Below are 16334 nucleotides of genomic sequence, written 5' to 3'. Positions count from 1 at the left end.
GTACTCTTCTTGCACAGTAGCTGTTTATCACCCCATCATCGCTCGTTCCCCTCATCCTTCATGATTCAAGCTAAAACGGGCTATCCCGGAAGAACTCCAATGGACTACTTTCTTGGTTATTCATACATATAGTCTCATCACCAGCAGATCATCATTCGATGATAAATACTCAAACAGTTGAAAAGATGAGAAGTAATCACAAGGGGGTTGGTTGTGTTATGATGGAGTGGTGAGCCCGGATGAAACCTTACCCGAAAGGCAATACAAGATAATCGTAATCAAATTGTGAACGGGAAATTTGATACTGCTAATCCCAATTCAACAAACCTCTGAGATTTTGGCTTCATGCATACTGTAGTGTCAGATCAGTCAATATCAATTCGAGTTAGGTATTGATATCTATATAGCACAAACCATCGATCCATCAATCTTACGTTCAATTACCCATCGAGCTCAATGCGTCGCTCATTCGGAAGAACAACTCGCGAGCACTCTCGTCCCGTTTCCATCGGTCAGAGGTCTGCCTGTAAACCAAAGTGCATTAGTATAGGCTCTGGATGATAGCATACTGTAGCCCATGCTCAGGTACAGTACGATGTATTGTACTCACAAAACCTTCGCTGTGAGCTCAGCCTCATAGGACATGTTGGTTGCGTCGGTATTGTAGCTTGGAAGTCCAATCTCTCTGAAATGAAGACTCAGATGTGAAGCACGAGCTTCCCTTGCACCTGTTCTAGAGACTTCTTGCGCGAATATGGCTTCAAGGTTGCTGAACGGGAATTTGGATGGTGCTGGTGCCAAACATAGGCAGTCCAAGTACCTATCAATGTAAGACCAACATAAGAAACATCAGTCATTCGAGATCTGTGAGTTGCAGTGGGTAAGAGGCTGAAGTCTCATTTACCATTCACTGTCCTCTTCGGAGAACCCTTTACTTGATAATCTCTGTTGTAATTCAAGCTTCTTGTTCAGATCGACACGGAATTGTCGTTGGTCTTCCAAGAGCGAGAGATACTCCTTTTGACTTAAATCATCAGGATGAGGCACTCTGCGGAAAACAGTGTCAGATAGCTTCACCTAAACACTCTGACGGCAATAAAAGTGACAAATCGAACACACTCTGACTCTGAAGACCCTACAAAAGGAATATATATGTTAAGGTTCGCAAGATAATAGTTATTCTCCGCTTTCTTTTTTGCCCAAATATCCGCCGTATCATTTGCCTTTGCTTTACCTCCAGAGCTGGCAGAGGATCCCTGAGTTTGTGGCACAGAATCGTAGAGACTTTCGAGGGCTTTTGCTATACGACGACTGAGCACGGCATCAGCATTCAGACAATACCAAACTGCACTGTGTTGTATCTGATGGAGTGGCAAAAATGGCTTGTGTCCTTTACCTACCTCTTCGCGGCTTGCTCAGGTGAGGAACTCATGACTGGCGCAGATCAGGAAGAGACAAAATACTGTATAAGATATTCAGATGGTTAACTGACTACCAAATATGCAAGCCGGTCAGAAATTGGGTTGAAGGCCCAGAGGAGGTCAAGCTATATGTACGAAGATATTCAGGGGGATTTCGAAAACCTCGCTGTTCGTGCTGACATCATATTATGAAGGCGAGTATACCCAGCTTCTGAAATAGAAAGGAGATATTTTACACAGGAAGAATGGATCCTTCAAGCAATGCTCTCGGATTCCGCCTGATTGCAAAAAGTACGATTAGTGTGCGAGGGGATTTTAACTGATAAAGGATCCCTACGCTGCAACAAGTTTGAAGGACTGTCAGGAAGACAACTTGACCTATTTTGTGGCATGCTTGACTGCACAGGTCATGCATTATGACACAATCCATCCCGACAAGACTTATATACTGTTCTAGCATTCAGAAGAGATGCACGAAAGTTACGTACTGCCTTTGGTACAAAGGATAAGCAAGTATTGTACAGATCATGGGTCGACGACTCTCCGCCACATCTCCTCATAATCAACTTTGGGGTCATTATTCCCCTGAGTTCCATCGTGAGCGAATTCCCATCGATGGATCCATTCTTGAATATGACGGGACTCTGAAAGATCTTCGATCCGGGAGGTAAGCCTTGGACGATTTACAACCTGGCTAGCAAATTCTCTTTTCAAGAACATATCACACAGATCAGTTTAGTGAACCGCTCTATAATACAGATAGTACCTTCTGCAATGTTCATTAAACTCACATTGCGAGTTCCACCATCAATTGCCACTCAGTCTTGACTATACCGCCTAATCCTTTTCTCGGGATCCTCTCTACGGTGTCTCTGAGATAAGACATACTTGCCAGATCCCCTGCTAGGGATCTTTGGATATTAGGCTCTTCAGATTGTCCGCAATAATGTTGGGAGAAGTAGACACACAAAAAGCTGTTATATTCCCACCACAAGGGCGGCACCATTCAGCACACACTGTAGCTACGGTATGGATTAAACGGAGCAAAGCTGACTTACTCAGTAGCATCTTGATGTGTACCTCCATGATCTAAAACCGCTTGGTAGAACTCTTTCTCCGAATCTGTCTCGTTCTTACTTTGTTGCAAAAGAGCTACATAACCTTGTGTGGCATGATCCTGGGCGAGACTATGTACGGCGTCCTGTCAGTAACCATATATCTTGATGATCGTTTTTGCCCCGCGCTTACCTGGTCCCCACTGCAGTGTTCATACGAACAGTGAACCCCCTGGATTTTACATCCAAGTTGTGTATCTGGCTTCGTAGTATACCTTGCTGACGCTCCTGCTGCCCCTCTTCAAGCTCAGGTTCGGAATCGGAAGAATGGACGGAAGATCGATCATCAATCTCAAGTTCATTGTCGGACATGTCGAATGTGTGATTCCGTGAAATCGAGATTTGGATCCCGATTCGGTTTTTAGGAGATGGACATCGATAACTTTTGTTTATGGCTTGAAATGATAGCGTACGTCTATGATCGATCGTTTATTTCACCAGGACGAATTGATTGAATCAAGTGAGAAAGTGGCGAAAAGTCGAAAACTTGAGCTTTGCTGTGCTGTACTGTACATATATAGATCAGAGAATCGTAAATTTCTCATCGTGCAGTATGTATCCCAATCGGTACGAGAAGGCCCCCAGTACCCCAGAGACTCTTGGGATCTGCAGGAATATCCAGGGATTGTGCCAACGCAAAGAGCCTTTGAGTTAAAATACGCAAAATCCTTTGTTCGCGATGTTGACCTTCGGTTTTAGCGTGCGTTCCAACTCCCTTACTTTGCCACACCGCCTAGGTAGGATGAAAACTTGTCATGATCGACAATATCACAGCGGTGCGCACTGTGGACAAGGGAGTGTATGTGTCATTCTTCTCGAAGACCTGATCAGTTTAGGGATGTATGAAGAGTAATGAGGCTGCATAGGACAGGAAGTGGGATGTAGGTTCGCAAGAGGCAGCTACGATAGCATCTCGGGTACCTCGATATGAAGAGCATGACAATTCCTCCGAAATATCACAGAATTTGGTGCTGCATGGTTTTTTGTGGATTGAGCTGATTTCATCACGGATCTGATCCCTTAAGGACAAGTACGGGAAGTGACGGAATGGATGAGGAATGATAAAGAAGGTGACCTTGTCTATACAGTATATTTTGGCGGTACTAGGAGTGGTCACAATACAGTAGGTATTTTCGAAATCTGACCAAGATATTTAGGAGGTTCCAGTACATCACCCCTTACCTCTTAACCTTCCCAATCCTCAGCTGTTTGGGTCTGTTCGGGAGGAAAGCTGGCGATCCACGATTGTATAGCCTGGGAAGTGGAAAGTCTGTTGATGCGCTCCACATCGCTTTGAGTATGAGCCACTTCATTGGCGAGATCACTATGTTCAACAGAAAATGGGCACAGCGTCAGTCCCCATCCAGGAAACATCAGGATCTTCACCTTATCACTGCGGAATCGTCCAGTCGACGCCGAACTCACGATGCTATATCCGACATGATCTGCTTTGTGGTCTTCGACCGGTCGACCGTAAATAGCTCCCGATCTCTAATAGCTATCTCTCTAAGAAAAGATTTACTGGCTAGCTCAGCTGCTCTAGAAGCATTGACCACCGGATTGGTATCATGTCCAAGTTGATTACCAGCGTAATAGACACAGTAATAGCTATCGTTTCACAAGCAAGGTATTAACGACAATAATCATACTATATGTATGAGTTACGTAGAGTGCGAGTACAATGACTTACTTCAGAAGATCTGCATGAACACCATTTTCATCTAGAAAGGCTTGACAGAAACCAAGTTCGGATTGTACTTCCAACTTTTGGTCGATCTTCTCTACGAGACACTTATGTCCATCCTCCGTACTTACATCTCTACGATATATACTGTAGATTAACTGGACTGAAGTGAACAGATAAGAACATCCGAGGTACTCACGTTGTACCCACAATCGTATTGATATGTAAATCAATATCACCAAGCGTCTGAGTCAATCTTGTCATCATCTCTCTTATTTCTGCCTGGCCTGATCTCAATTGAGATTCAGTCATTTCAGACATTGTGGATTCATCATCAGCATTGGAAGATTCGTACCCGAATTCTGTTTCTTCCTCCGACATACTGTTCAGACCTGTCTTTGTGTCATGCGATACAGTCGCCTATAGTATGAGTGAGGTATATCGTCATTGGAGAGTTGATGACGAAGTGCAAGTGCTAAAGCGCTGGCCATTCAAGAGTCAATTGAAGGAATAATGTGAAAGCGTTCTCCGGTGGCAAGTACGAGCTCCCTTTTTACAGTATATCTTCCAAGATGAATTGTAGCTGAGATCAGAATCTTGCAGAATCCCATCAATGGAAATCAACTGGGGTAGATGACACACATCCTTTGTTTTCTTACAATAACCCGGCGTCTCTCGTTCTGCGATCGCCACACCGAGGAGTTCAGATGATATAAGTATGGGGTCTATGTTTGTGATACATGCTCGTTTAGGTGGAGTGATGCTATCTCTTCTTTTCCTTACTTTTTATCGAAACCCTCACAACGTGATCGTTGCACTATTTCGTTTAGTTGCTACCCAGAATGCGGCCTGTCACATAGGGCCATAGATGTCATCAGCTTGAACACATCATGATCTCAATGTATTATCACAACCCACGTTATATTCATGCTTCAGCATACCGTCCGGTATACCGGTATAAGTGGTCTTGATCATTTTTTCTTCCTACAAGAGTCGACCTGGGTCAGCTTATTCCGTTATACCGTGCGATAGCAGTATCTCGGGGCTCCACGGAAGGAAGAAGGTACTGTCAAATTCACCTTTATATCGAATCCTACCCTCCTGGCTAACTCCTTCACCTCGTCCAAACTCAATTCAATGCTACCTTCACCCTTTGGACCTTTCTTAGGCGAATTTTCGAAATGCCACAATAACGGGCCGATGTTGATCCATACTCCGTCATCTGCTAGAATCGTATGTATTATACGAAGGTAATTCAAGACGTTCCTGGCCTGTAACGAACACAAGGTCGAATCAGCTCTGAGATCTCACGGCCATGTTTGATGGCACAAAGGTGCTGATCATTTATGATGAAGTGATTTCAGGGTGTATTTTTAACTCACACAATCGATGAAGAAACAAGTCACCACCGCACCCCATCTACCTTTCTGACATACTTGGCCATCACCTTCATTATCTTCCCACCCTTCCTCAGTTGTTGGTGCAGGTGGTAGGTTCCATGAAGATGGGCCGTATATCTCTTCGAAGTCGCCCGCCACCAGGGAGAACGCCCCTCCCTGTCCGTTACCCAGTACGTCTGAGGGACAGATATCCGGTATCTGGACTCGAAGAAGTAGGTTGTGCATCGTTGAGAGGTGGTTGGAGAATGAATGAAGGTATGGGTAAATGGTATGTGAATGTCGGTGTGTTGTGCTAGTATAAAGGTACTAAGCGTCAGCGGGAATGATCTTGCATGGCAGATGATGTTAGGGTTAATTGGTACTTACTGGTTCAGCACCCAATCGGACGCTATGAGCATGTACGAGCTGAATTCGTTACCTTGAGAGGCAAAACCTGTAACGCATGGTCGTTAGCATGCTGGGATTTTATCGCACAAGGTTGTTCACAAGATCGATAGAAGTCGACTTACCCCTGGCAGCAATCTCCATAGCTAGTCTACCCAATCCACATCCAGGGACTAGAACTCTTATAGACCCCCTATCCCTTTCTATACTTCTTTTCCCATCTCCATCCGACTCGCCCAATATCTCAGCAACACTCTCGTCCTCCGATTCAGGTAACGGATAATACTTCTCTAAAGCTTCCAGGCAGGGATCATAACATGCCTTTCTCTCTCTTCGACCTTCGATAGCCCAATCCCTCACGAACGAACGTAAAGTAGATCGAATTTTATCTTGAGATAAATCAGATTCCTGTTGTTGTCTCTTGTGATCGGTATGATCGTGTTCATTCCCATTCGCATTGCTATTGCCATTTCCATGTCCGTGGGCATGTGAGTGACCATGATCATGCTCATGATGACCAGCATGCACATGTGCGTGTGAATTTGAATGATGATGTTCAGCCTCTTCTGCTTCCAACATATCTGCAAATACGGGTGTAGCTATCATCTCGTCGATGAATTCGGCATTCCTATACAGAGATCCAGCAATTCAGTCTCACCTCACACTTATATCCCAGAATAAGTGCGTTCCGAGCGGACTATGCAGCTCACCTCCTTATACCTTCGTCTACCGCATCCAGCTTCTCCCTATACCCTATCCCGTCGAACATATCCTTCGACTCTTTATCCAGTGATAGGAAATTCATCCGTCTCGCATGATTTGCCGAGAGCTGTAATTGACCCACATGAAGCAATCAGCTCCGTCGTCCTGCATGGGTTTATGCTTTCACGTACGTGATACCTCATATACCCATCGAAAGCCCGTATGACGGACTTCCAATGATCTCTTTCTTCTGCTGAATCGCTCATTCTTCTTGGTCATGGAAAGAAGGTATGATGAAGGGGAATGAGAAACGTTGCGAGTTGCGAAGACAGTGAGGAGGATCTGAATCAGTGTGAGTGGGAGAGATACTCGATCTGAGCACCCAGTCCTGTGCTGATTTGCTCTGCTGTGCTGGTGTAGGGTATGATGATTGACGATGATGATGATGCATCATTGAGACAGTTACACAACTGTATCTTTCTTTTCTTTTCGTCCTCTGGCGGAAATGCGGGGTCTCCTGATTATAACCCTATAAGCATGCATTACAAATCGGTGTAAATGGTTTCATATCTGTTTGGGGTTGTACTTGTAATGATGATTACGATTTGTACTTCACGCGCTCGGACGGTGACCGCGTCGTCAGTTGACTGGCAATATGTATTTACCTTTTGTTTTCATCTTTCATCCTTCACCTTTTGTACTTATCTTGACATACATACATTTACCTACATCTGCCCCCTCTTTGTGATTGTCACTGTGATCGAGAATGAGCGGCATTCGTACCCCTGTATCGACGCTCGCAGCAACTGCTCAACCAGCATCCACCGAAATTCCCGCTCCCTTGATCCCCTTACTGTCATCCCTCACCTCCATCATCTACACTATCGAACATCTGTTCAATAAGGTCCCCGGATCACCTATCATCGTTAGATATATCAAATCTAGTTATCAGGATGACCCGTGGAGATCGGTCCTCGAGCTGTTCTTATTGGCTTTCGCTATCAGGACGGTGCTGAAGGGAAGGACAAGGGGTGAAGGGGAAGGGAAGAGTTTTATCAAACTGACTGAAAAGGTGAATTAGAGCTGCGGATCTCCAGATTGCTGTTCTGAATGGAATACAAAATATAACCATATTGAGGGGGTGAACATATGAGAGCTATAACTAAAATACTGACATGGATTTGATCCCTTGTATAGGAAATCGACGAGCTGGTGGATGAGTTCAACCCACTCCCTTTGGCCGACGACCCAACCCCGGCGGATAGCTTCACTCTCGATACAGTACCGACGATCTATGGTCCTAATGGAATCAAAGTCAAGACCGCTGCTAATGGTAAGACTGTATGTCATTTTTTTTCTTATGGAGCATTCAAAGGCAATCAGCGTATACGTATACAGATTGTTTGGTTGACGGCCCATGCTGTATACCAATATAGCTACTCAATTTGGCTACTCCCAATTGGCATGGATTCATCGAAAACGACAAGATGAAGCAAGTTGCCATCGAGACGTTGGGTCAATACGGTGTAGGAACTTGTGGACCTAGTGGATTTTATGGTACCATTGGTAAGTTTACTGCTTATAATCTTTACAATTGTCTCGTGCATCGCTGATCTTCGTCATTCATGATGGTTAGACGTCCACGTGAAGGCGGAAGCCGACATCGCCTCTTTCATAGGCACCGAAGCGTCAATCATCTATTCCCAAGCTTTTGCACTGGTATCATCGGCTATCCCAGCATTTGCCAAAAGAGGAGATATCATCGTAGCGGACCGAGGTGTGAACTTCGGTATACACAAAGGTCTACAGATCTCTAGATCCAATATCAAATGGTATGCTCACGGAGATATGAAAGATCTAGAAAGGGTGTTGCAATCTGTTGAAAGGGAAAGGAAAAGAAAGGGAGGAAAATTGACGAAGAAATTCATTGTTGCTGAAGGGATATTTGAGAATGATGGAATGCTGTTGGATCTACCGAAGGTGGTGAGTTGGCCTGATTCAGAAAACACACAAGTCGGAACGTAGGAAGTCTCCGAATGAGGTACTTTCTCCCTGTCTCGGCGTCGGTAGCGATTATCATCAAGGTCCATCCGCACCGAATAGGTTTGAGCTGACTCGAGAATGTGCGCGCAGATCGAGCTGAAAAAGAAATACAAATACCGCCTCATCCTGGACGAATGTCAATCTTTCGGTATGATGGGTGCTCACGGTAGAGGCATCACCGAACACTTTGGTATCCCTGTGAGTCAACATGAGCTGTGTTAAGCGTAGACCATGAGATGCTCATTGTAAACAATGACACAATTAGGCTACCGAAGTTGATATGATACTCGGATCCATGGCGAATGGTTTAGCTACCGGAGGCGGGTTCTGTGCTGGTTCGCAGGTGGTCTGTCAACATCAGGTAAGTAAAGCGTATAATTGATCAATCAACCCAAAATGTGATCATGCAAGAATCTAGCTAACTATGATGGGATTTATCATATCGAATCACAGCGAATCAATTCTTCCGCATCGGTATTCTCGGCCTCCCTCCCAGCAATGCTCGCGACCTGCGCCAGCGCTGCTATCGATATTCTCAAGAACCAACCTAACTTGATGACATCCTTGCAAGCCAACATAACGATATTCAGGCAACAGTTATCCAAACTCGAAGCGGGTGGACCAGGATCGGAACAAAAGCTAATATCGATCCCATCCGATATGAGTTCAGGATTAATACATACCTTCTTATTAGACCCGCCAGAATCGTTGGAAGATGAAGAATTGCTCTTACAGGATATAGTCGATGAAGTTTCCAATACGTTCAATTTGTTGATCACACGATCTCGACGATTAAGATCTCAAGAAGTATTCGAACCTGAACCATCGCTGAAGATCTGTGTTTCGGGATACATGTCGAAGAAGGATGTGGAAAGTGCTGGCAAAGGGTTGAAGGCTGCTATAGTCAAAATCTGCGGGAGTGAGTATAATCATGTTGACTAATTAAGAGTCGATGAGCTGATGTTTAATGTGATCTTGTTTTGCTTGGGGAACCATAGAAAAGCGATAGGATAGGTATAGGGAATCAATCGGATTGATTATGTGTCTATCAGATCGGGATTAATCGATTTCGTTCGCGAACATAATGTGGTTCTTGTATAGAAATCGAATCAACTTGATAGTCTTGGATACGCATATAGATAATCTAATTTAATAATGTCTAAATTGTCAATAATTGCTCGTTCGCGGTGCATTTTATGCTTGGACTATGAGTGATATACTCGTATGAGTGAACTTATTTATCTGCTCCAACGTGATTGAAGATGGGAGAGTAATTAATATTCGAGGCAAACGAGATACTGTAACCTCATTTTATTATCGACAAGTCATGTCTACGGCAAGTAATGGACTATCGAGTCCTGAATGGCTCACTTTAAACATCCAGTACTGATTGGCACTGTCATTCATTCTTCGCTCGTATCTATGATCTCAAATAATGCATAATATGATATATACTCAAACCATCTATGGACATATATATAATTCTATCGCTATTAAATCGTATCCAATCCACATCTCCTAACAGGTAATCCCTCCTTTTCCAGCCTCTCTTTCACCTGATCAATCCCCACTTCCTTCCTGTGGAAAATGCCCGCAGCGAGCGCCGCCTCCGTCTCGGTCTTTTGGAAGACCTCTATGAAATCATCTGGTGATCCTGCACCAGATGACGAAACGACCGGTATGGACACAGCGTTTTTAACCAAGTTGACTAAATCCAGATCGAATCCTTTACCTGATCCATCCCTATCAACTGAATTCAACAAGATTTCACCCGCACCTAACCTTTCGACTCCTTTGGCTAATTGAACAACATCTATATCCCTTACATCCCTTCCACCAGAAATCGTACATTGATACCACCATGCTTTACCTCTCTCCTCTGAAGCGGTCCTAGACGTAGCTTCATCTCCAATGATCAGTGAATCCAAGTGATGTTTTGGGAATTCTTCTTTCCAATTAGGATTGGTCGTATCGACATATACCCTTTTTGGGTCAATGGAAACTACTACAGCTTGATTACCATATCCTCTTGAAATAGTTTCAATACCCGTCTTCCCACTTAGGACCGGTTCAACGCCTTCTCTCTCTCTTTGTAATAACTGTTCGACAGCTATGACAGCTTCAGAACCGATAGATACTTTATCAGCCCCAGATCTGAAGTACGCTCCGGCCACTTCTAAGGCCGATCGGGGAGTTCCATCAGGATCGACCGTATCTTTGATTCCACCTCCAATTGTCAACGGAACAAATACTGTCTCCGCGGCATTACGAACGACATCCAACATCGGTTGATCCAGCAATGCACTCGATCGGAAAGAAGTAATGTTGAGGAAAGCAATTTCGTCTGCACCTTCCAAATAATATCGTTGAGAAAGTTCAACGGGTTTACCCAAATTTCGAACTTTGTTATCACCATCTTCTGAGGACTTTTCACGAACGTCATATTGATCTCCTTTGGTGACTACCAAATCACCCTGATCATTGGATCGGACATCCAAACATGCTACTATCCTCTTGGTCAGACCGTTTCCTCCTTTTCGTTGAGTACTGGGATTGGGGTTGGTAGGTTGCCATGTCCTTGGGGATGAGGTGGATGCGAATGTGGAAGAAGGGGCGGACAAAGATTGAGGGGAAGCTTCCAACCATCTTCGTAAGAGGTCTAATCCGGCTGGACCAGATTTTTCGGGATGGAATTGAGTAGCGAACACGTTATCTTTCTTGACGGATGAGACGTATACTTCTGAACCGTATCTTGATAGAGTATAAGCGAAATCTTTTATCGGACTGTTCGATTCGGAGGTTGAGGTCGAAGGATCAAGGAGAGCAGCATAGGAGTGAACGAAATAATAATCTTCACCATCTAACATTACTTTCGGTGTATCATCTGATGCTGACGAGGTAGTAGACCAGGCTTTCCAAGTATTATTCCATCCCATGTGAGGTACTGTCTTCTTTCCTTTTGGTAGACTTTCATCTTGACTTGAAAATTTCCTAATAGGATGATTGATCACTCCTAAACCTTTTATGGGTTCCGGTAAGGTCTCTTCTGAAGATTCGAATAGGACTTGCATCCCTATACAGATTCCGAAATAGGGTTTACCACTTTTGATGTATTTCAATAGACTGTCGAATCTCCCGGAGGAACGGAGGGATTCCATCGCTTGGGAGAAGGCACCGACACCTGGGAAGATGAGTTTCTGTATTGAAGGTAGAGCAGAGGTGGGTCAGTGATCATGGTGATCGTAGAGTGTGAAGACGCAAAGACGAAAGACAAAAAAAGAATAAGATGAAATCTCATGATCATGTTCAGAATAGTTGGATGAATCATAATATCTTGAATGAACAGTTGCAGAATGATGATTGATATATGTAAGACCATACTCACCTCGGCTTTATCAAAATCACTATCATCTTCAATCCATTCAAATTCATATCCCAATTTTTTGATCGAGTTTGCTAAGCTGCAAAAGAGAGATACAAAAAGAGGTTAGCTATGCCTTTTTGAGATACCTTATGAGTCACCGACAGTGACCTTCTTGGTGATCACAGCTAGCAAGATGGGGTGATTTTCGGAAAGTGCACTCACGATCTAACATTTCCAGCTCCGTAATCTAGAATATACAGTTTTGGTTTATGTTCCCTTGGGTGACCTGTAGGTTGGTCGACTTGGGGGATAGGTAGGATAGTATCTGTCACTGGCTGGGCCATCTTGTGGATATGATACCTGTGGACACAGTGAATGCTATTGAATGGGTATCGATATTTTGGAGATGGGGATGAAGAATCAGCAGATGGTCTTATATCCAGAAGTTGGAACGTTGGAATTGACTTTTTCTACTTTTGTATGTTGCGAGTCATACCAGACGATTTTAAGGCACCAACACCATACAACGTACAATGACTCGAATTGTGGCAAATATACCATCAATTCATCCTTCAATCCCTATAATCAAGGGGTAGAGGTATGCATAACAAAGCGTAAATAGACCAGTAGGCAGTCCGTACAGTAGATCAACAAATACAAAAGGTGATATGGGTGAAAGTGACTTGTGGAATGGAGTAGACCAAAGGTCTGAGGAAAAGTAGCATATGAGATAGAAATGAGAAACCGATTAAGCTATGACATGACATATACAAAAGGTATGGAGTACCGACTTTACAAATGATCATCTACCAAGTGTATCATACTACGTCTTTATCCGTATACGAATCATGAATGAGGGGCTGATTTAGTCCATCAATGTCCCATTCCCATACCTTGCATCATGATCCCACTATTAGTCTGCATATACCCATTCCCACCAGCACCATTCATTGGCATTCCACCACCATATTGCTGTGGTATGGGCATTTGATACTGATATTGCTGTTGGTGTTGAGGAACAAATGACTGTTGAGGTAGAGGCTGAGCGAAAGTCTGTTGTTGCTGGGGTTGATAAGAATTATACGTTTGTTGTTGCTGTTGTGGTTGTTGACCAAATTGCATTTGAGGTTGGTGTGCGAAAGAAGGTGAACTTGAGAAATTAGGACTGGGTGTCGAAGTAGGTGTTAAAAATCCCGTTACCATATTGCTATAGCCACCAATCTGCGATTGAGGTGATAAACTTTGACCTTGACTCTGACTTGAAGTTGTACTACCTGTGCTGAAGCCATTCACATTTTGATATCCATTCATCTGATTCATTCCTCCATTGATAAGTGGTTGAGATCCATATCCTATGTTAGTATTGATGTATCCGTGAGACGGTATAGGTGAACTTGAAAATCCATTGCTGATCCCCGATTGTTGTTGTTGATTCGCCATCAAATATCCATTCTGGTTTTGATTTTGACTATTCATATTAACTTGTAAAGGTAACGTCGCATTTTGCGTTTGATTATTATTGAAATCAATCAGATTGATTTCCTTCACGGGAGCGGCTTGCGATTGAGGAAGGGGAGAGGGAGAGGGTGTACTACCGGAATTAGTCGATGGTGTAGCCCATGGTGCAGGTACATTTTGATCATTTGATGATTTAGGTCTTTGTCTTGCTGGGAACGTGCTTGTACCCTGACCGATTGGTAAAGCAGGCAAATCCCTTTCCTTATAATTGGCCACTAATAATGGATTATGCTTCTGAGTGAACGATACAATATCGTTTAATTCGGGATTTCTAGTGTTCGTTCCGCTTTGGCCCAAGGAACCGAAAGGTATTCTACTGTCTCTCTCCCTAGCTCTATTCAACGATGTAGGTTCGTACATAGAAGAGGGTTTCTGTCCGACTTTGAATGCGCCCATTTCATATTTCTTTCTAATATACTTCTCAATTTCGGAATCTCGCTCGTCGTGCCCGTAGGATGGAGGTGGAGGATGTAGTTTCTCGTTGGGATTGAAAATGGCGTTGGAGGCTTGATTCCCGATTTCTTTCATGTGAACTATTTGTTCTCGAGTCCAAGTGTCGAGTGTGACGGATTTGCTATTTTAGGGGAGCAGAGGAGATTGGAGTGGAAGGATGGGTGGAAAGGGGGTGGGGCGATATGAGCGGAGGAAGGATTCGTGGTCGAGCGAACATCAACGATTCGTGAGTAAATCGATACCGGAGATGGAGATGTGAAGGGAGTGGATGAAGGGCATGATAGAGGTACAGAGGCGGACAAAAAGATTATCAGTATGCAGTTCACAAAGATCTCATTATGCGTTCAATCCAATGACAAACCGTTCACTCACACTCTACTCTTGTGCGTTCCCATCTTTCTATGTACCGACGCACAACCTACGCACAGAAATATACCAAGATTGACTGAAGCCCATCTCGGTGCGGGTGCATGACAATCTGCGCAGGTATCTGCGAAAGACGAGAAGTAGAACTTGGGAGTTAGCTTATGATCACCGGCTGGGCTAGAGTCAAAAGCATGACTTGAGTCGGAGTCGGAGGGTTGATCTAACTCACCGTTACCAGGCAGCTTGAGCGTTTCCTCTAGCATACGTTTGTGACGGGCTTCCATCGTCATCTTGGCTAATTTCATGAACGGACAAGGTGGAGCTGACATACGAGAAAGAACGAATGAATGTGAAGAGTAAAAGAATGTAGTGATGGGACGCTTTGCGCGGTGTCACGTAACAAGTAGTGGCGATGTGTTGTTTCACGTGTAAATGAAACCTTGAAAAGGATCGTTTATACTGCGAGAATGCGTGTATATATGGATAAAATAGTAGAAGATGATTAAGATGATCTGGTTGTGGTTGATGTGAATAGGGTGTGTACAATATTGGTGTATATATAGATAGATGATTGGAATTGATCTTACGATCCTTCTACTGAATATGCGGTATGCTAATGATTAGTCACTGATTGGGATCCTGTTCACCTCAAAGGAAGAAGCCCAAGAATCAATGATGAATGCGTTCCAGATTCAGTCCTTTCTTGCCCCACTTTTACCCTTGATTATTGATATGGTACACTAACTGATGTCTGAACAGCTGCAGAAAAGCTGAAGGAATAAGCTCGGAGGTATAATTACCATGTACTTGTAGTGCACCCGCAGTAAAGAACAAAAAAGGCGCTTTTCCCATGAATCTAAAACAGGGGATACAATCATGTTACACAAGTAGTACAACCTCACATGCTCCCCTTCGCCTGCTTTCTGATAACTGTTATCCCAAAGTTAGTTTATACATGAAACAGAATGATCCAACCCAAATGAACATGCTCCGAACAACCGCGTCCAGTTGATCCCAACTTCGGCCCAAAAGGTTTCGTCTAGGAGCCTCGCTGGCCATAAGGTTGGTCCCAGCATATGTGAAGAAGCCCATCGGGCTGCATGATATACCTTCTCGTTCGGGCAAAGAATATGGACCGTAAGATATGTCTGTTAACTGAAGAATGATATGGCTTGGCTCATACATTTCTAGGTGGTCTCAGGCGCACGTCCGTGGCCATGGGCATCCGCTGTAGGCTGGAGCTCAGGCTCAGACCGCAGCGTATCTGTGATTTGCTGCCTTCTGCCTACATATACACTATAGCACGGTCGCATAGCCGAAGACTTACGATCTGTCACTGATAAAGAGTACCAGTATGATCAGATATTGTGCCACGATATTGCCATCAATCTACCTTCATGAGCCCCACTACGATCGATTCGACCTTGTTTCTTGTGCGAGATAACCCTTAACACTTGAGACTTATGTAGCTCGTCACCTTACCATAATAGGTGTTGGTAAGATCGTTCCGGCAAGATTCTGCATGATTCCAAAAAAACTCAATTTCGCTTGGCAAATTCATTCTCTGACTTCTTGAGACATTCCTCTTCTCTATCTCCTTACCTGAAATATGCATATACTACTGTAGCTTGACTGCTTTACTTTGATGTTCCAAACCGGATAATTCAGCTTCGAAGATTTATTCTATTCTAGGAATGTTGGATCCTAATCGATTGCTTACCCTGAAAAGATGAGCAGCAGCATCATAACGTTGATTTCCACAGTTTTGACTTTTGACTTTGCATTTTCACGGTGATGCGAGGTGATTCCGCAGTTGTGTAGATACTACATATGGATGTATAAGAGTATAATCGAACTACTTCCACTTGTCCATATCCATCAGTC

At 43.9% G+C, this 16334-nt stretch overlaps 7 protein-coding genes across 7 annotated transcripts; 1 reads left to right on the top strand and 6 right to left on the bottom strand.

The window, feature by feature from the left end:
• Window positions 1-436: 436 nt before the first annotated feature.
• L199_001366 (uncharacterized protein) lies at window positions 437-1432 on the bottom strand (the record flags this gene model as incomplete). The annotated part of the gene is made up of 5 exons (XM_064887121.1): window positions 437-524; window positions 611-820; window positions 905-1048; window positions 1126-1311; window positions 1401-1432. 5 exons carry the CDS (start codon window positions 1430-1432, stop codon window positions 437-439), a joined length of 660 nt encoding a protein of 219 aa, XP_064743193.1.
• A 514-nt stretch (window positions 1433-1946) lies between these two features.
• On the bottom strand, window positions 1947-2848 carry L199_001365 (uncharacterized protein; the record flags this gene model as incomplete). The annotated part of the gene is made up of 4 exons (XM_064887120.1): window positions 1947-2127; window positions 2213-2395; window positions 2480-2608; window positions 2670-2848. 4 exons carry the CDS (start codon window positions 2846-2848, stop codon window positions 1947-1949), a joined length of 672 nt encoding a protein of 223 aa, XP_064743192.1.
• Window positions 2849-3721: 873 nt separating this feature from the next.
• Window positions 3722-4601, bottom strand: L199_001364 (uncharacterized protein; the record flags this gene model as incomplete). The annotated part of the gene is made up of 4 exons (XM_064887119.1): window positions 3722-3860; window positions 3962-4144; window positions 4227-4355; window positions 4420-4601. 4 exons carry the CDS (start codon window positions 4599-4601, stop codon window positions 3722-3724), a joined length of 633 nt encoding a protein of 210 aa, XP_064743191.1.
• A 417-nt stretch (window positions 4602-5018) lies between these two features.
• Window positions 5019-6972, bottom strand: L199_001363 (uncharacterized protein; the record flags this gene model as incomplete). Its single annotated transcript, XM_064887118.1, has 8 exons — window positions 5019-5069; window positions 5139-5204; window positions 5300-5491; window positions 5603-5912; window positions 5987-6053; window positions 6130-6632; window positions 6715-6833; window positions 6898-6972. 8 exons carry the CDS (start codon window positions 6970-6972, stop codon window positions 5019-5021), a joined length of 1383 nt encoding a protein of 460 aa, XP_064743190.1.
• Window positions 6973-7472: 500 nt separating this feature from the next.
• Window positions 7473-9758, top strand: L199_001362 (uncharacterized protein; the record flags this gene model as incomplete). The annotated part of the gene is made up of 8 exons (XM_064887117.1): window positions 7473-7778; window positions 7904-8047; window positions 8143-8272; window positions 8343-8689; window positions 8840-8947; window positions 9015-9110; window positions 9203-9668; window positions 9748-9758. 8 exons carry the CDS (start codon window positions 7473-7475, stop codon window positions 9756-9758), a joined length of 1608 nt encoding a protein of 535 aa, XP_064743189.1.
• A 484-nt stretch (window positions 9759-10242) lies between these two features.
• On the bottom strand, window positions 10243-12457 carry L199_001361 (imidazoleglycerol phosphate synthase, cyclase subunit; the record flags this gene model as incomplete). The annotated part of the gene is made up of 3 exons (XM_064887116.1): window positions 10243-11946; window positions 12135-12210; window positions 12336-12457. The coding sequence occupies 3 exons, from the start codon at window positions 12455-12457 to the stop codon at window positions 10243-10245; spliced, it is 1902 nt and encodes a 633-aa protein (XP_064743188.1).
• A 529-nt stretch (window positions 12458-12986) lies between these two features.
• On the bottom strand, window positions 12987-14740 carry L199_001360 (uncharacterized protein; the record flags this gene model as incomplete). The annotated part of the gene is made up of 3 exons (XM_064887115.1): window positions 12987-14205; window positions 14457-14574; window positions 14680-14740. 3 exons carry the CDS (start codon window positions 14738-14740, stop codon window positions 12987-12989), a joined length of 1398 nt encoding a protein of 465 aa, XP_064743187.1.
• Between the last annotated feature and the right edge of the window lie 1594 nt (window positions 14741-16334).

The sequence above is a fragment of the Kwoniella botswanensis genome, chromosome 1 (assembly GCF_036426115.1).
Source record: "Kwoniella botswanensis chromosome 1, complete sequence".
Taxonomy (NCBI): domain Eukaryota; kingdom Fungi; phylum Basidiomycota; class Tremellomycetes; order Tremellales; family Cryptococcaceae; genus Kwoniella; species Kwoniella botswanensis.
The sequence above is the reverse complement of the archived record's forward strand: the minus strand, read 5'-3'. Positions and strand labels throughout refer to the sequence as shown.